This window comes from Oryza brachyantha, chromosome 1 (assembly GCF_000231095.2).
Source record: "Oryza brachyantha chromosome 1, ObraRS2, whole genome shotgun sequence".
NCBI classification, from domain to species: domain Eukaryota; kingdom Viridiplantae; phylum Streptophyta; class Magnoliopsida; order Poales; family Poaceae; genus Oryza; species Oryza brachyantha.
The window spans coordinates 8,439,932-8,460,160 of NC_023163.2; the positions used below are offsets into that span (position 1 = coordinate 8,439,932).

Genomic DNA, 20,229 nt, shown 5'->3' on the forward strand with positions numbered 1-20,229 from the left:
ATAATCAACTTAAAATTTAAAAATAAATTATAAGTATAAATGGAAGTGAAAATATGATCTAGAGCCCTAACTACCTAGCTAGAATGACAAAGGCAGCAAATGCATGCAACTATATATGCAAACGAAAAACCCATACACGGCTCTTCGTCAGTTTGCCATCCATCGTCACATCACATCCCAGCTACTAGCACTCTTTTGCGCTTAACCGTTCATATTGCGTATTTGCCATATCTATGCTGCTCTAGCTGGTGCAGTTTGCAGACGCCCAGATCAGTTTGTTGCATAAAAGGTTAACAATACAATCACACACATATATACGTGTATTGCACAAGGGAATTGTGTAGCACGGGCAAAACGAACGACACTCATGTCATCTAATTGCCCAATCAACATTGGATTCAGATCACTGACATACAAATCTAATAATACGTGAGCTATTTATATGTGTGTAAATAGTACTGTCTAAATGTCTGACGTCATTGATTTTTTATACATGTTTGACTATTCGTTTTATTAAAAGAATTATATAATTATTAATTATTTTATATTATTTCATTTATTATTAAATATATTTTATGCATATATTTAGTTTTACATATTTTTAAAAAAATTGAATAAGACAAATAGTCAAACGTATATAAAAAAGTCAACGACGTCAAATATTTAGAGACGGAGAGAATATTAAGAAAAACAGTACTAGAGAGAGGATCCCATTAGTCGTTTTGGTTGACACGGACGTCAGATTTCTGCTGGCCATGCAATCCATGACGGCGCTACCGGGATGTGTTGCCTGAACGGCGATTGGTGCGCGAACGCGTCGCCGCGTCAGCTAGCGAAATCGTGATGTCCTTAGCTTGGCTTGGCCGGCTAAAGAAATGTGCACGGCAATTCGGGCATTAACTCGGGGAGCTTTTGTCCGATCAGAAACGCACGCACGAACTCACTCCTCTTCACGATTTCGCATCTCTCTTCTCTCGCACACAAACACGAAACAACAAATAATAGTAGTATATGTATATACCTGGCAAATTTTGCCACATTCGCAATTAATCCTACCCTTGTTTCGCGGCGTATTGGGGGCTTGTTTAGTAGCATCAGATTTGAACAGCTTGCTTTTGATTGCCGGGGTAGAAGAGAAGAGAAGAGGAAGTGATCAAAACCTGATCATGAATTAGAACCTGGCGAAAGTGACATTGATGATCAGGTGAGGAGAGACACGTACGTAGCACAACAAGATCTGGTCGTAGTGTCATATTCATACGTAATACGTAGCACGCGGCACCGCGGTTTCGCGGATTTATTGCCAGTGCCAATTATGTTGCCAAGCCAGCCCAGGTATACCGTGTACGTTTCGTACTTAATTATTTCTGCTGTGATGTTCGCTCTCGTTGTTTTCTTGGAATAAGCATAAATAAAACAGCCAACTAATAATGAGAAAATAATTATAGATTATATATATATATATATGCTCATAGATTTAAGAAAAAAGATAAAAATAAACTATGATAAAATAATTAAACCTAAATCTTTAAAACTTAGATCCACTTATGGTTAATAATTTCACGTTTTCTCCGATTAACATGATAAGTGTTGGGCTCTAGAGTGAATGTGGTACGTTCTTTTAAAGTTGTCTTCAAAACCATAAGGAGTTTGTGACCCTCAATATACATCACTTTATTTCTCATTTATTAATTTATAAAGTATTTTTTCTTCATGTATCAACATTTATACTAGTACTATATTTATTCCTCTAACCTATCAACTGTTCTATTCCTCCCATCACTCTTTGTTTACATGATTTTATATTTTTCTACATCTTTATATTTTATAAAAAATAGTATAATCGGTTATAGTACAAAACGAAGGAAATCGTAATTAAGAAAGCAACAACATAACTATACACGTGTGTGGACATGCAAAAGATAATATAGTCAATTATGTAGGTTGTACTAGTACTATATGAGGAGCTTGACCGATGTCTAGAGACCAGTACAAACAAGTTGTTATTACATGACCCTAATTCGGTTTTACTAACTCCGGCATATTTTACGGAAAATACATCCTGCAGTGACGTAATTAAGGCGCCACCAATCTCTGACAGTAATCCTACGTGGCTAGACTGTGCTCAAGATTTGGTCTAGGTTACGTGCTTCTGCATTTGACATTCACAAATATGTTCACTGCAATCTTTTTGGAAGGATGGGATTTTTGGGAGGGATGGCTGATTGTACGATTGTACTTCTGTATTTGAAGACATTTTTAACTTCAATCCATTTAAGCCACAACTACTTTTGAGCTCTTCAAATCACTTAATACATGACCTTAGTAGATGAAAATAACCCAAATCTTGGTAATACTTGGAATCGTTTTTCATCATGCAACATATTCCAAGTTTTTAACCATTACAACAGTAATCTTAAGAAATATTATGAATAATGGTTGATATTTCAATTTTGGAGATAAATTTCAATGCTTGGAACAACGGTTTATTTGGAAAAAAATCACACTAGTAACAATTAGGTTTCCTTAATGTTAGCTAGTTACCACAGTATTACTGAGTTTACCACTAGGGTGTGGTATCTATTAATAGCCTAGTAGTCCTGCTAACAACCCTATTTTTCGCTACTTCTTATACTTATTGACAAAATTTAAATTCTATAATTTAAATTTAGAGTTAGTTTTATGTTTTTTCATCGTAGTTTATTTTCTAGTTTTCGTTTTTATATCACTCAGAACACGTATATAAAAGTTTTATTCATAAATTATTTTTTGTTTGTAAATATGTCGTTTGAACTTTTTCATTTAAAAAACAAAAATATGACCCTCGAAGTTTTAAATAAAAACTTAAATTTTTAGTAAATTTGGTCTAGGGTTTCCACTTTTCACCACGGTAACCGTACGTTTGTCGTAGTTACCAGATTTACCATGTCAGAGTACTATAACGCTTCCTCTGTAGGTAAGGTAAACCTTGCCGTCGATATGTATTTTTAATGCGTCTTTAATTAGAAAAACAAGAGATGATATGCAAAAGAATAACCAAAACCAGCAATATAGTGATCAATGATCAAACGATTAGATAGTATATTTATTTCCTAGGAGGGGAAACCAAATATATATACTCCTCGTGCCAACTTTTCTTTGCCTAATTATAGCCAGCTGTCGTCAACACAAAAAGAACTTCTCTAAGCAAGAAATCCCCCCTAATTGGGGTGTTTGGTGACAATGATAAGATACCAATGATATCATAAGATAGGCAATATTAATGAGATGATAAAGCCATATCAATACGATAAAATCACTTTTTTTTTCTAAATTACTATTTTCGTTTGGATGGTTATAAGCAATGATAAATGAAACTGGGAACAACCCAATATTATCTCCCGAAATTACTTTCTACTTCCTCCGTTCCATAATGTATGACTTTCTAACCTTGAAGATTTTTATAAATAATATTTAATCTAGATATATATATATATATATATATATATATATAATACATTCATCAATTGATGAATTTAGGTAAAGCTAAAAAGTCTTACGATATAAAATGGATCGAGGTAGTACCTATTAACTTGTACACTTATAGATGCTTAAGTTTAGCGAATAATTTCTTGTTTTCAGTTCAGTTGCATTAAAAGGTCAAATTAACAAATGAAAAGTTCCATTCTGCATTTTTTTTCAAAGTTGATCCAAAGGTAGGGCCCGGTTAACGTCTGATTTTGGCAAATTGACGTTATGAGTTGAAAGTACAGTTAAAGACCGAATCGGACAACAGGGGGTCGATCGGCCAGAGGCAAGAATTCAGAAGCGGTAGAGTTGCAGCCGATGGAGTCTGAATCGGACAAGGGGTAAGTCCGATTAGGATAAAGCTTAGAGATAGATTCGGTTTTAATTATGTGTCCGTGTAAGATAATTAGGTTTGTATTAGATTACGGTTCGGATTCTTTTATCCGATTAGAGTCCGAGCCCTTTAAGTTAGTTAATAGCAAATTCTTATCCGGATAAGTTAGTTAATACCCGGGGCTATAACTATGTGTGCCCGGGGATCGTGTACATTATCAGCAGATCAATTTAATTTGGCGCATTGCCTCAAAACCTTCGACTTGCTTGAGCTTTCGGTACGGGGTTTGTCAGCTTCGCAATGTAAGTTCTGGTTCGTCAAAATCCGTTGGTCAACTAAGACAGAACTGTCTCGGTTAAGTCCGATCTTCTACCTGGTTGATCGGCGGATTGAGTTCTATTACTGCTTTAATCTGTTTTAGCTTGAGGTGGTAGTAGTTCTTGATCAAGGCCTCACAAGTCTTTTCGTTTGATCTGTTAGCATGATTTTGGTTGACCTGATTCTGTCTCGGTTTAGTCCGATCAATCTGGTTAACCGAGTTCGTATTATCAGATTAGATTGATGGCTTGCGGGGGACTTATTGCTGGAGTTCTAGCCAGCATTATCTTAAGTAATCCGCTGATTGGCTTGTTAGTCTCATGGATCTTCATGTTTCTATGGTTATATCATGCTAGATTGCATACTGTCTCAGTTAGATCTGATCTATATATGTTTGGTATGATCTGTCCATAGAAGCCTGTCCGATTGGCCGAGCCTAATGAATCGATCGGTGAATTCCGCTGGTTTGTCGTCTGGTTATTTACATATTATAATGTTTAACTGATATCATGTATGATTATGCCTAGATCTGTACTGTCTCGATTAGGTTCGATCTTCTAGGTCTGGCATGAGTATTCATGTAATTGGTTATTATTGTTTTCTGTTAAATAATTGGCATAGCATCCCGGTTTATACTTAATTCCATGTTTAGTCTCGTATCGGTTGATTGCTTATGTGTGATAAGTACTGAAGCGGTTCGATCGGCTGATTAATTCAAGACTGTCTCGGTTAGGTCCGATCTTTTGAGATTAATCCGTTGGACGGCCTGATTAGTATTTATCTTGCTTCTAATTCAGCCGATTGAGCACATTTATAGCTTTTATCGTAAAAATCCTGTAAAGCCGATCGTCCAGTCTATCGGCTAGGGTCCTGGGACAGTATCGGCTACTTGGCCGATAGCGATTTCAGGCTTAACTGTTTTCCATGTTATATCTTGTCAGTTACAGGATTAAACTGACTAGCACACCCGGTATTTCTAATAATTAGGTCCTGCACTGGAATGGTCTAAGATTGATTCCCAGGCCTATATGTGTGACCGTTGATTATTATTTTCAGCGTCAACAGGCCCTCTTAAGAATTTTGGTGGATTTATTCCTATAGGACTTTTCTTTTCCTATATGGCCTTTTGAAACAAAGAAATAAACACTATTGAATCATGCATATGAAATTTGCAGAATGTATTGTTCCATGCAAGTTTGAAGAAAAAATTATAACATGAGGTCCAACCTCATAAAAAAATTCCTGAGTATTTATTCCTCAAATCTATGTATTTTTTCTCACGGTCTAATCTTGCGGTCCATTCATGTATTTTATAATTCTCTATTTTACACTTAATTACATTGATGTCAAAGTCATTTGTTTTGTCCTATTTCTCTTTTTTTAAAAAAAATATTTTTCTAGTGTAACTGGCTAACTGAGCGATTATAATGGAAATATAATGTTTTTATGTCAAAACTAATGCGCTAGAAATATATTTTACGCACACATGTGACAAACTGGAACGCTTCTTTTTTTCTGTATTAGTCTGATCGCACGCACGCCCAAACTGGGGCTTTTTACCTAGAAATGCAGGTGGCACTCGTTTTCTTTGGGGCCAGTGTTCAAAACAGGATTCATCATTCATCAGATGCATGATGCTTCGATCGATCAGTTTTCTACTTGGAGTTGAGGTTGATGAAAGCTAGCTCTGATTGTCCTTTAGTCGTTTTTGAGGTTGCATGGCAGTTTTCACAGGACACTTTGGGATGCCACAGTTTACACTTGTACCAATCAAAAGAGCTTAGGCTATATTAAGGTTAAGCTATATATATAGCTAATAATAAGTGCGATCTATGCAGGCAGCTCGAATCTTTGTTACGGGTCAATACCATGATTTTCGCTAGCGGCGTCCAGTGAAAATATAAGGCCTAGTTCAGAGCACTATGTAAAGGCCTGATATCTAGGACTAAAAAAAAAAACCAATGGCAAATATCAATCAATATATTACTTATATCACAAATTATAGCAGCATAATCAAGAATTATACATGTTGTATAACTATCACTTGAAAAGCAATATTCTTTTAACATTCTTTGAAATGAAATATTCAATGACATATTCATAATCAATCTTCTCCAGCACGTCACTCTCAAGTGCTATTAATGTCAATGCATCAAGTCTTTTTTGTGTCATTGTAGTTCGCAAGTAGGTCTTCAATAGCTTCAATTTAGAAAAACTCCACTCTGCCAATGCAAATGGTCAATAGAATTCTATATGCAATGGTGGAAAACACTCATGTCACTTCAAGAAATTTAGAACTTCGACCAGACCTTTATTTTCTTATCGAATAAAATCTTAAAGAACTAAACTGTTATATATACTTAGTATACAAGAAACTTAGGTTGATTCTAATTAAAAAAGACCAAAACTATTATATATACTTAGTATACTTTATAACTCTTGGAACCTATGGTTTTTGGGGGTCTTGTTCGGTCGCCCAACCCGCACAAGCCCACGGACATCCCTGCTTTCTGGGGCATATTAAAGAGGCTCGAAGTTATATTCAGTGGGGAATCTAGCTCCTAGACAGATTAGATGGTCATCCGGGCTTCGGTACTGTTGCCTCTATTATAAACCACCTTCAATATTTTATAAAGTCATGGGGTTTGATAGTTGTTGCTAACTCTACGCGTCTTTTTTTATATTTAACATTATTGACTTATAGACCTATCTTTGATCAACTTTTTTATTTAAAATTTTGTGTAAATATAAAAAATTTATAAGTAATGCTTAAAGCTTACTTAATAATAAAAATAAATTATAAAAAATAAATAATAATTACATATATTTTTTTGAATAATATGAGAGTGACTAAACGTAGATTCAAAATTAACGGGGTGAAATATAATAGATGCGAGCAGGGGTGGCAATGAGCCCAACCATTTTGCCAATAAAATTTAAGGGCCGGGTTTAAACGGGATGAAAATAAAATTATACAGAGTTTTGAGCTAAATTTTTTTAAGAATTAAATAAGGTTATAAAAGAACCCATGGTCTTACTTCATTCCCACCGCTACATACCAGTGTTCTTTGTTTTCTCTAAAAGGAGTACGCATGCTTAGAGACACACGCAAAAGGAATAAATCAAAGGTGGCAGTTTTGGTAGTGGAAGCCTTTCGGAAACGGTTTCGGTTCGTGTCGCCATGAGACCGTTGGCAGGAACGACACACGATCGAGCTAGCCATGCACGCTAGCTCTGCAAAAGTGCATGACACATCATATCTGTCACTTGCAAACGCCCTCGCGCACGTATGTGGTATGGGCGCAGACACGGTCAGAGAAACCAACAAGGAACAGCCCGGACAATCTGAAAAAAAAAATGCTATTAGCAAATTTAGCTTACGAATGGAAGAGGCTCCTCTCACACGAACTTCTCTCTAACTTTGTTATTGACATACGAGTCTCAAACAATATGACTCATATGTTAGTCATCAAGTTGAAAAGAAGTTAAATTAGAGAATCGTAATTCAGTACCTAAACGATTGAATCATCGCTAATCACTGTTTCCTTGGGGCTCCCCGGCTAAATTTCTCGTGATCAAATAGTTCAGTCCTCCTTGAATATCTGGATTTTAAGGGATTTCAAAGAAATTGAAGTAAGGTAAAGTGCAATTTACCGATCTCAACTTCAATACAGGATATTTTTTATTCCCTAACCTCTTGTATCCGGTGAATTATGGCGATCACATAGTAGTTTTAGTCCTAAGTGTCACACATGTGACAATTCGGTCAACAACATGATTAAAAATTTGAAAGTTTGATTGGTCATATATTTTAGTGCCTTATCCACCTTTCTTCTTCCCATATCTTCACCTCTCCCTCTTCCTTTTTCTATCTCGTTCTCGTACCGAGGCAATCTAGTCATCCGTAACATTGTATCCGGGGGTTGTCTGAAGAAAGCGAAAGTGGGTGGGAGGAGGCCAGATCTAGTCAGTGATCTTTCTAAGCGTCGCCAATTTCATTGATTGAACACTGTGTTGAATAAATGGGCTAGGCCCAATTAAGTTTAATTAAAATCATATTAGCCCACAATATCAACTTAAATAGGAAGTTATTGGAGACTCCTTGTTGACTGCTTAAGATGGAGGGAAGACTGCCACACATTGCGAACGCGTGCCGAGCTGAGCCACGGAAATATCAAACAAAACAATGAGAAAATTGAAGATCTCTCCTGGAATAGAAGAGAGAAAGCAGTCAAGCAGTGAACTTTTTTCAAGAACTCACCAGTCTGTCGCTAGATCCAAACCAGAGATACGGAACCTGCAAGTTTGCAACTGGCACCAAGGAAACAAAAGCTCTGGGAACTGCCAAGAGGGAGACACCAAACAAAGTAGGCTCTTATCCATGTCCTGCCGCTAGTGGTAGTAGCAGCTTGGCAAGAACCACCACACCAGGAGATAGGTTCCGGAGGTATGGGCAGGAACATCTGCAACAGCCATGCCCGTGCACTGTTGTGCCATGACAATTGTGCTATGTACAACTGGAACAACGACACCACACACTCTACCGGCTACCTCTCCGCCTCCCTCCGCATCTTTGTTGCCGTGATGTTTATGTTTGGCTGCTTCGTTCACTTGTGGTAGGGGATAAGGAAGGATAGTAAGGAGATGAGCCGGTCAATGTTGGGTAGCCATTGAGGGGGCAACTGCGTCACTGGCCATGAGAGATATGGTGGCTGTTTAGGGGCGGAGCGACAAGCGGCGGCATGGAGGGGGGAGGGAGACATGAAGAGGGGGGCAACAATAAGAGAGAGCGAGGAGAGAGGGGAGAGGGAAGAGGACTAGAGGAGATAAGGACTTAGAGAGGTGTTTCAATGGGATTGGCGGTGTCGATGGGGTTAAAAAAATCAGCTCAATTCGACTTATTTTCAATAGATGTCGATTTTAGAAAGCACATCACCTATAATATATTATATATACATTAGTTCTCTTAAAAACCGACACATATATAATATAGATGTCGGTTTCCATATAACGTGTTTATAGGTGTCCATTGGTATTATAAACCAACATATATAGGTATTTATATGTGCCAGTTTATTACACGTATGAGCCGTCACCTACTAAGGTTTCTGTAGCGCCAATACCACGTACGGCACCATCGACTAGGGATGGTAGTGGGCCAAGGCCCTTGGGTTCTTTTATAGCCTTATTTAATCCTTAAAATATTTTAGTTCAAAACTCGATATAATTTTATTTTTAACCCTTTTGAACCCAACCCTTAAATTTTGCAGGCAAAAAGCTTAGGTCCATTACCACCCATAGGCACGGCACGATCTCGTGCAAGTTTCTCCCACACATCATCAGCTCGATCGTGCCGCATGCGCGCACACACAATCACAGGAGCCAGCTGGTCCTTCGCGCGTACGTGCGCAGCTAGCCGCTCGAATATTTGGGGAGGGAGAGGGGTTGCTTGTCCGTTCGTTTGGTAGTAGTAGTAGCTGCTGCTAATAAGCACGCTTTGCGTTGAATGAATGCGCCGCTAGCTAGCTCTACCTTAATTTGCTTCTGCACTACCCTTTCCTGTCTATTTACCACGTTTCACTGCAGCAAGTCATCACCACCACTGGCCTCCTCATCCTCTCTCTCTCTCAACCTAGTGCATGAATCACACGATCACCTATATATACACCCAAGAATTCTCTCCTCTCAGCTGCAACCTAGAGAGCTACTGCACTAGCTTCTGTCTCTGTCTCTCTCTTTCTCTCTCTCTCTAGCTTTGCCAGTGATCAATACGTACCACCACCGCCCCCCAAAACCCCGAACTCTTTCTTGATCTGATCTCGTCTCTGCTGGAAGCTAAGTTTGTTGCTTGCACCGTCGAGAAGGGAGTTTAGAGAGAGGGAGAGAGAATTAAGGAAGAGGGTGCCGAGATGGGGAGGGACAGCTTGCCTACCTTGGCCATGGTGATGGTGCAGCTCGGCTTCGCCGGCATGAACGTGGTGTCCAAGCTGGCGCTCGACACCGGCATGAGCCCCTACGTCCTCATCGCCTACCGGAACATCATCGCCGCCGTCTTCCTCGCCCCCTTCGCCTACTACTTCGAGAGGTAACAACCATGCTCACCGGCCTCACCTAGCTAAGTTGCACGTGCGCCGTTGTTCTGACGATCCTTGTGTTTCTTGTTCTGAACATTCATTCATTCGTGGAGTTTTTTTTCTTCCTTTGATATCTATTCATTCCTGCATATCGGGGAGGACATGCAGAGAAATGACTGTTCTAGTGTCACTATCATGCTTTGAATCTTGATTTGTTGATTTGTTGTACCTTCACCATAAGTAAGAAACAAGGAATGAAATGAACTTTGTTCAGAGAGTATTAGTTCAGCTCATCTCGGAGATGTCTCTCTGCTTAATTATATCAGAAAGATTGCATGCATCGGTTTTTCTTGGAAACAATTAATCAATCTTGTGACTTCTCCTAGCAATGGTATGAAACAATGCTAGGAAAGAGTGTGTAGTCAGTCCCCTCTTGTAGCCGATGTTCTTCTTGACCTCTTGTCCTGTCGACTTTGTACTGTTCTGAATACAAAAGCAAGTCAATCTTTGTTTTGCAGCTGATCATTCAATTGGTATAGTCATGGATTTGCAGTAACTTCCAAACATATGTTTTCCATGCCAAGTACTACATGTAGTACACACCTGGTGCCAACTAGGATTACAAACCCAATGAGCTTCATTAACTGTAGCAACTTACTACTAGCATATATGTCATTAAATGTTCATGCACTTAGCAACTTTATTGCTTCATGAGTCTGTTCTCACAGCCAGCTGTATCAAGCTCTTGCGTGGAATCAACACTTGAAATAACCAATATTTCGTTTGTTTTGGAATAAACCGTTTTGAATCAAGTTTGGGAGTGGCTCTAATCAGTACTCCAACTACATGGATGCAGGAAGAGTGGGATGATGATCACCAAGAAAGTACTTGTCCAAATATTCTTCTCCTCCATTTTTGGGTACGTACACCATTTCAATAATAGATCATCTCTTCCTCATTAACCGTAATTACTACTACTACATGGCAGTCAATCAACTGAACTTGCAGAAACGATCTCATGAAGTTTTATTTATTTCTGAAGAACACAAAAAATATCTGAATAGTGAGCTTGTCCATGAAAGGAGCCAATTACTTGCGACAATTTCAGATCCCATATTTGTGCATTACACGTCTGCTCCTTGTTCTTCCAGGGACAGGGAACATGCTTATTCTGTGTTGCCTCCTGAGCATGCCTTTTGCCACTCTGAAAAGAACTCTTCACAAACTGAATTGTGAGACTGCACTCCAGTTGATCACCACAACCCCAACCAGGCCATTTGATCATAGATTGCTGCCAATGCTAATTACTCAATTAGTAGGTTAACTAATTGCTTTTTGTATGGAACAACGGGCGTTCCTCGAATTTATTTCAACCCTACACAAGTTTTTTTTTATCTGAATATGTATGCAGTTTGGAAATTGAACACAACAGGCCACTTGTGCCTCACTTGTTCTGTCAGAAACTTGGCCATTGTCGCAGTTAACCTTAAATCGACTAGCAAATTGAACTATGTTCTGATCATGTCACTAGATTTTACCCATTTTTACTATCTAGTCAAATTAGGGACAAACAATTGTCGCCATGACCAAAATTTAGCACAAAATTTTTGCCATATTGTTTCCAAATTAGCGTGATTTACTAATTATCTCCAAAGTTAATGTGATTTAACCGCAGCTGTCAGTGACTCATAGTTGTCATGTGTTTCCATGGTGTGATGTGTGTGTGCAGCGCGACGCTGAACCAGGTGCTCTACTTCGTGGGGCTCAAGTCGACGACTCCGACGGTGGCGTGCGCGCTGAGCAACACGCTCCCGGCGCTGACGTTCGCCATGGCGGCGGCGCTGCGGATGGAGTCGGTGCGGCTGAGGGCGGCCGCTGGGCAGGCCAAGGTGGTCGGCACGGTGGTCTGCGTCGGCGGCTCCATGATCATGCCGTTCTACAAGGGCCCGCTCCTCAGGCTGTGGGCCTCGCCCATCCACTGGCGGTTCGCCGAGAACGCCACGTCGGGCGCGGCGGCGCCCGCGGCGGGGCACGCCGCCGTCCTCGGCGACGTCCTCATCATCCTCAGCTGCGCCGCGTGGGCCGTCTGGTTCATCATACAGACCAAGATGTCGGAGCGGTTCTCGGCGCCGTACACGAGCACGACCATCATGTGCCTGATGGCCGGCGCGCAGTGCGCCGGCGTCAGCGCCGCCATGGACAGGACTGTCGCCGTGTGGAAGCTCGGCTTCGACATCAGGCTCTACTCCGTGCTCTACATCGTAATTAAGCTGACACCCAACACATCCAAAGCCGCGATTCACGTTTCCTTTTTTCTCTGACGCGAGAGCTGTTCATGGTGATGATGCGGTGCAGGGCGTGGTCGGGTCGGGGATCGCGTTCGCGCTCATGTCGTGGTGCATCCAGGTGCGCGGGCCGCTGTTCGTGTCCATGTTCAGCCCGCTGATGCTCGTCGTCGTCGCCGTCGTCGGCTGGGCCATCCTCGACGAGAAGATACACGTCGGCAGGTACCGTCGACTCGCGTTGTCTCCGGCGCCGGCGATCCTCTGCACGAACGTACGTGCCAGTGCAACTGACCGCTACCTACTCTCTGCAGCGCGATCGGGTCCGTCCTCATCGTCGCCGGGCTGTACGTGGTGCTGTGGGGGAAGGCAAGGGAGATGGACTCGCCGGCCGACCTCGACGGCGTCGGCGTCGGCGGCGTGGAGCTGCACGGCAAGAAGGACGCCGACGCCGCGACGCTGCCGGTGTTCTGCACCACCACCACCACCACGACGACGGCTCCCAAGCACGAAACCACCCGAAACGGCTGCACCAACTGACTGCACGCAAACGCAACACGTCTCACGGGAAGTTCCATGTGTAGGAGCAACTGGAGTGAGTACGTGCATCTGATCTTGCTAGCGATATTGGGGTTTGGGATATAGACATTCGCAGCTAGTTTGTTAGCTAGGTAAAAGGAGGGAAAAATGTTGGGAGCTGTGAGAGTGTACCTGTGTGGAGGGATCGATGGTTTGGTGGCTTGCTTTTCTTGACATTAAAATGGAGTGGTATTTGGGTTCATCATCGGGCTTAACCAGAGTTGGGCCTCCAGAAGTCTGGAGGCCGTGCTCCGCAGTTTTTGGGAAGCCGACCGACCGCTTGGTCTTAGACTAGTGATATGTCCGTGCGTTTAACGGGTCTTAAATAGATCATATAAAACGGCTTAACTTGAAAACATATTTAATAATCATGTACTCCGTACATTATTTGTGTGAAGTATATGTTTAAATTGGCTAAGTTACCGTGCATTGCAACGGGAGAAATTAAAATAGTGAACACTAATTATCAAATGATTACCATGGTAAACAATATTTGGGGTCAATATCAGGGAGTGTTGGCAAAGGTTCTAAGGCCTTTGTTTAGTTCTCAAAAATTTTTTTCTAAAAACATCACATCGAATTTTTGGACACCTAAATAAAACAATTAACATAGATGAACCAAAAAATTAATTGCACAGTTACAGAAGAAATGTTAAGATGAATCTTTTGAGCCTAATTAGTCAATGATTAGCCATAAGTGCTACAGTAACCAATATGTGCTAATGACTGATTAATTAAGCTCAAAAGATTCGTCTCACAGTTTCTAGGCTAGCCATGAAATTCGTTTTTTCATTTGTGTCCGAAAACCCCTTCCACATTCGGTCAAGCATTTGACGGGACACTTCTCCCAAAAATTATCTCAATCTAAACACCCCCTAAATGAAAGAGAAGTGTACACGCGTGGCATCAGAAAGTAAAGACCTCAATCTTTCCATTTATATTTATACTTATAAGCCAAAATTTAAATTTTTAATTTAAATATATAGTCAATTTTATAGGGTTTTTTACCGGACTTTATTATTCAGCCTTATCTTTTATATTACTCAGAATACATAGATAATTTTTTATCCAGAGATTATTTTTTATTTGTAAATATATAGTTTAACTTTTTCTATAAAACACATAAACAATCACCCAACTATATTTAACGGTGATTGAACCGTTGGTTTTTGTTGGTTCGTACCATGTATTCTGGTTTACCCTTTTCTGTTTTAGGAATGGATAACTAGTTTTGGGTCGTAGTGGATGATATCACATGGCCTGTGCTTTGTCCGGGTGTTTAGGCCGCGTTCGGTAATCCGTATAAGTTATCTTATCCCTCTTGTTTTTCGCGCACACGTTTTCCGAACCGATATATTTTTTACAAAATTTTTCTATAAAAAAGTTGTTTTAATAAATCATATTAGTCTATTTCATATTTTTTTAATAATTAATTAATCATGTACTAATCTATTGCTACGTTTCTACACCGGATAAGTTAACTTATCCCTTTACCTAACAAACGCGGCGCATGAACGCGGCTCCATGCGCGACATTGCAACGGATGAAGTCCTTTTTTTGAAGTATTCCATGTTAAGATATTTTTTAAGCCACAACGGGGTGTCAATATATTAATTAGAAGGGGCGACCTCCTTTCTTCCTTTTTTATGTTAAGATATATGACATAAATTAAAAAAGTAAGCATCCTCTCAGAAATATATTTTTAATGATGAATAGCTGATTATTCATTTGGAAATATGTTCCAATTTTCTTCCTTTTTATGTTAAGATATATGACATAAATTAAAAAGAAAGTAATCGTCCTCTCAGAAATATATTTTTAATGATGAATATGCTGACTATTCATTTGGAAATATATTCGAATTATGTTACTACAGTTAATGAAAAACAACATATATAAATTATATATGGCGGAAAACGGCTTGAACAGAGCCTGCAGTGGACAAAAACCGTGAAAATGGGCTGACAACAGTTCCGCACGATCTTTCATTGGGCCGTTGTTCAAGTGGCTTGGCCTTTTTGTCCAGCCTAACCAGGTCTGCACAGTGGGCTTTTTCGATGAAAAATAATTTGTGAATAAAATTTATATATATATATATATATTCTTAACAATCTAAAAATAAATATTGTAAAACAAATTGTAATGAAAAAACTTTAAATTCAAGGTTGAAAATTTGTATTTTTGCTTATAAGCTTAATAAAAAGTGAAAAGATATTGTGAGAATCATCTCTCCTATTTATAATAGTACAAATACAATATTTAGTTATTCCGATTGTTGAAAAGCAAGCCATAGTACTCGTATAATGGATTTAAAGACTAATAGGCTATCTTTGGGGTGCAGATTAGACAACTTGTAACTAGAAAATAATCAAATTTCATGCCAAACACTAAAATAGTTGGTACATATTGTTGACGTCAAAATGTGAACGTGGACGTGTCACGCCTAAATCTTAGAAACCAGTCGTGCAAGTCAGTTTGATCCTGTAACTGACAAGATATGAAAAAGACAAGAAAAATTGTTAAGCCGAAAGCCTCTTTCGGTCGGATAGCCGATATCGATTCAGGACTCTAGCCCATACGTTAAACAATCGACATTACAGGAAGTTCATGATATTATATGAAAATATGCCTTATCGGTTGAATTATGAGTAGGATAACCTCTAAATAGTTCAGCCGACTCATTTATCTTAAAAGATCAGACTCAACCGAGACAGTATTAAGATTAACTAGCCAATCAGACCGATTTAGCACTTATCGCACATGCAATCAGCAGCCGGTAGAACGTTAAACGTGTAAACTAAAGTAAAACTAGATTGTTAGGCCAATTACCAGCATAAAACAATAATAAATGACCGTATACATATTCATGTCAAACCTAGAAGATCGGACTAAATCAAGGCAGTTCAGATTTAATTATAACCATGCATGAAATCAATGTAATATTGCGATGTGTAGGGAATTAACTACCAAACCAGCATAATACATCGACTCACCTGTTAAATCTAGTATATCGGACGAGCTTCTATAGGCAGATCGAACCAAATTTATATAGATCGAACCAAAACGAGACAGTATGCAGTCTAATTCGATATAACTATAGAAAACATGAAGATCTATAAACTTAGCCAGCAAACCGATGAATTACTTAAGATAATACTGGCTCGAATTCCAGCAATAAGATCTCACGAGTACTCGATCTGATCTTGCTAAATCAAACTCAGTCGACTAGATTGATCAGACTAAACCGAGGCAGAATCAAGTCAGCCAAATTCATATTAACAAGCCAAATAAAGAACTCGTGAAACCTCGATCGAGAACCTATTACTACTTCGAACCAAGAATGGATCAAAAACAATAAAAAGCCTCAAGTAAACTCGTCGAACCACCAGATAGGAGATCGAATTAAATTGAGACAGTCCTATCTAGCTGATCGACGAGACGACTATCACGAACTACATTGTGAAGCCGACAAACCTCATGCTGAGAGCTCGCTCCTATTGAAAAAGATTGACGATGCGCCGAATATGTGTTGATCATATGAGTGTTGATGTCTTTACAAAGCTACGGGGTGCTATATTTATACCCCGAGAAATAACTAATCTAACTGGATATAAATCTGTATCTAATAACTAATCTATTATACACGGACTCTAATTAGAGATAAATCCTAAACAAACTCTAATACGTAGATAAACTAAGTTACATGGACTCTATTCGTGCCCGAGTCTATCTGCATGGTTTCTAGGCTCAATCAGTATGTCTCTCGTCCGAGGCAAACTATATCAGTTGTATCTGAGTCATATTCCAATTAATCCATGTCCGATTGTCCGATTTCCTATCAATTCGGTCATTAATCACGGTTTAATCCCCAATAATAATTTTCTAAATTCTAGAGTTAACACATATATACGCCTAAGATGGGCAGCCAGACAAGTAGTCACGTATAGGGTACAACCAATGTTTCACTCATAAACCAAGAAAAATTCGAGTAATACTCTTATCCCATATGTACATGTCTATCATAAATTATAGTATAAAAACATTATATTTACATATAAATAGAATGTAGTTACACGGTAACTTAAATTCACTCCCTCCAGTTTAATAATTCTTGTCATGCCACTGTCTTAAATTTATCTTTGATTATATTTACATCTATATTTATATTTATATTTATATATTGAACAAATATATGCTTTTATTATAACTCATCTATACATGTTGTCACTTTTTAAACTAAATAATCTAAAAGTTATTAAGAGCCAAAGTTTTAAAAGTTTGATCCTGAACTTGTCCAAAACAACCATTATTGTGAAACTGGAGGGAGTAATTTTCTTTTTTTTATATATAATCAGAAAGGCATGCTTGCTCGGTTAGGACTTAGGAGAGATGTTGCTCTCTTAGCAGCAAAGGTCACTGGATCGACTCCACCGTACTCATCTCTTTGCTTCTCCTTATATTTATACCCAGAAATTAAACTTTTAGTCTTAAATTTAAAATTGTTTTTAAGTTTTTTAATTATTATTTATTTTTCAGTCTTGACTAGATTACTAAGAGCATATATATATATATATATATATATATATATATATATAGTCTGATTTTGACCTAAAAATATGTCGACAAATCAACAGGAAATTCACTGATCTGACTAGAATTCTATGAAAATAAGATCATATATGTGTAATATTTATATTTTCTATTGAAAATCAGTAATCTTACTATAATTCTATTGAAATATAATCATGTATGTGCAATATGTATAAGCTCAGTCAGTTGAGATTTAAACCCTATCGAGCGAAGTTTCACACGGCTATCAAGAACAAAAAGAGAAAAAAAAAAGCATTGAGAATCTGAAATAATGGGCGCCGCCTTAGCCTTCAAGCCCAATAATCAACCCAGAAATGACAAATCAGAAAGGGGTTAACGAATAAAGGCTCTTCATCGTCGTCTTCTTCAGGCGTCGTAGAAAGGTCGTCGCCCGGCAGGTCTACGTTCAAACCCCAGCTCGTCACGCTGTTTATTGTGCTCGTCCGATCGACTGATTTGTTTATAAGTTTTGGCCAAAAGCTGGAGACGGATCCATCCAACCCAACAACACAACGCTAAAAACTATCGCTATTGCGGCCACGTGTGTAAATATTCCCCATTTGACCACCCCACCATGCAACGCGCCGCCAACACGACGCGCCTTCCCCTTTCCCCTATATAAGTCCTCGCCCACACCAACCTCTCCCCCCCCATCTCGACTCAAGCTCACTTCACTCACTCCAGCTAAGCTAAGCTCTTCTCGATCCGAAGAATGGACGCGCGGTGTGGGTGGACGGCGGCGGCGGCGGAGATGGCGGAGGAGCTGGAGGATGGTTTCCGGAGAGGGCCGTGGGCGGCGGAGGAGGACGCGGTGCTGGCCGGGCACGTGGCGGCGCACGGGGAGGGGCGGTGGAACGAGGTGGCGCGGGCGGCGGGGCTGAGGCGGACCGGGAAGAGCTGCCGGCTCCGGTGGCTCAACTACCTCCGCCCCGACGTGCGGCGCGGGGACTTCACCCCGCAGGAGCAGCTGCTCATCCTGGAGCTCCACTCCCGGTGGGGGAACCGCTGGTCCAGGATCGCGCAGCACCTGCCCGGGAGGACGGACAACGAGATCAAGAACTACTGGCGGACCCGGGTGCAGAAGCACGCCAAGCAGCTCGGCTGCGACGTCAACAGCGGCCAGTTCAGGGACGTCATGAGGCACCTCTGGATGCCACGCCTCGTCGAGAGGATCCAGGCGGCCGCCGCCGCCGCAACGGCGCTGGCCACCTCGCCGGACGAGCACGCCGCGCCGGCTGTTGCTCACGGCGACATGTGCCACTCACCCGACCCGTCAACGACGACGATGTCGAGCACCGGCACCTCCGCGGGGTCGTCTTCAACGTCGTCGTCGATAACGTCCACGTCGGTGCCGCGCGGCGAGCAGTTCCCGTCGTCGACGAACCAGGAGCACCTGGCCATGGCCAGCGTCACCGCCGTGGCGGCGGCGGATTGGTCGAGCGAGCAATACGGCAGCGCGAGCACCGGGTTCGGTGCTGATGACATGTTCGAGGGGAGCTGGTCGGAGCTCCTCGCTCGCGCCTACGACGACGACGGCGCTGATTCTTCGCTGCTGCCGGACTTCCAAACGGCAGAAACCGGAGACAATTGGTGGAGTTTGGAGGACGACATCTGGTCGCAGAGGCCGTACTGATAATTAATTCAATTATGTGCTAAGTACACTACGGAGTACATAGCTCTTATGAATGACCAAGTTAATTTATTTGTAATACTATTACTGATTGATCTTAGTGAACAAAATGACGAAGCAAACGGCTAATTTGTCGCTTCAATCTTGGTTTTTAGATAGTTAGATATACGTGTATAAAATTGTATTTTTCGTTTATAAATATATCGTTTGTTTTATGGAAAAACCAACGATCACCCTCGTACAAATTGACAAAGCAAGGGCTCTATCTGAAATGGTCAACTGGAGGAAATAAATCTATTATTCGAAGATAACCGGGACTTACTCAAAGACAAAAGGGTAGAATAATAATAATTGCAAGCTATACATGAGGCAAATAAAGAATTCGGGCTCGATCTTGGCTAGATGTCGTTACACTTAGGCGCTGTTTAGTTTCAAAAATTTTTCCCAAAAACATTATATCGAATCTTTGAATAACTAAATGAAGCATTAAATATATATAAACATTAAAACTAATTACATAGTTATGGGGAAAATCGTGAGAGGAATCTTTTGAGTCTAATTAGGACGTGATTAGCTATAAGTGCTACAGTAACCAATAAGTACTAATGACGGATTAATTAGACTCAAAAGATTCGTCTCGCAGTTTTCAGACGAAATCTAAAATTTGTTTTGTAATTAGACTGTGTTTAATACTTTAAATGTGTGTTTAAAAACTTGATGTGATGTTTTTGCAAAAAAAATTTTGTAAACTAAACAAGGCCTTATAAACTTACATTATAGCGTTCTCTTGTTTCTAGAATGTGGTATACTGGTAGTCAAATTCTACGACAAGCGTTGATGGATTAGCTAGTGTGACTTGGGCCGTATTCGGTATGAAGTAAGATAAGTTAATTTATTCGGCGTGAAAGACGTAGT

General features: G+C 40.2%; 2 protein-coding genes across 2 annotated transcripts; both read left to right on the top strand.

Annotated features, from left to right (window-relative positions):
* The first annotated feature begins 9,938 nt into the window (after positions 1 to 9,938).
* LOC102722431 (WAT1-related protein At1g09380-like) lies at positions 9,939 to 13,296 on the top strand. The gene is made up of 5 exons (XM_040525334.1): positions 9,939 to 10,244; positions 11,090 to 11,152; positions 11,963 to 12,494; positions 12,589 to 12,740; positions 12,830 to 13,296. Exons 1-5 carry the CDS (start codon positions 10,069 to 10,071, stop codon positions 13,053 to 13,055), a joined length of 1,149 nt encoding a protein of 382 aa, XP_040381268.1. The 5' UTR covers positions 9,939 to 10,068; the 3' UTR covers positions 13,056 to 13,296.
* Positions 13,297 to 18,396: 5,100 nt separating this feature from the next.
* LOC102722711 (transcription factor JAMYB-like) lies at positions 18,397 to 19,434 on the top strand. Its single transcript, XM_006644035.2, has one exon. It carries the CDS (start codon positions 18,397 to 18,399, stop codon positions 19,315 to 19,317), a length of 921 nt encoding a protein of 306 aa, XP_006644098.1. The 3' UTR covers positions 19,318 to 19,434.
* Positions 19,435 to 20,229: the final 795 nt, after the last annotated feature.

Excerpts from the sequence above, each read along its gene's own strand:
- LOC102722711 (XM_006644035.2), top strand. The coding sequence starts at position 18,397 with ATGGACGCGCGGTGTGGGTGGACGGCGGCGGCGGCGGAGATGGCGGAG.
- LOC102722431 (XM_040525334.1), top strand. The coding sequence starts at position 10,069 with ATGGGGAGGGACAGCTTGCCTACCTTGGCCATGGTGATGGTGCAGCTC. Across the intron at positions 12,495-12,588 it reads TCTACTCCGTGCTCTACATC|GGCGTGGTCGGGTCGGGGAT; the intron begins GTAATTAAGCTG and ends GATGCGGTGCAG. Across the intron at positions 12,741-12,829 it reads GAGAAGATACACGTCGGCAG|CGCGATCGGGTCCGTCCTCA; the intron begins GTACCGTCGACT and ends TACTCTCTGCAG.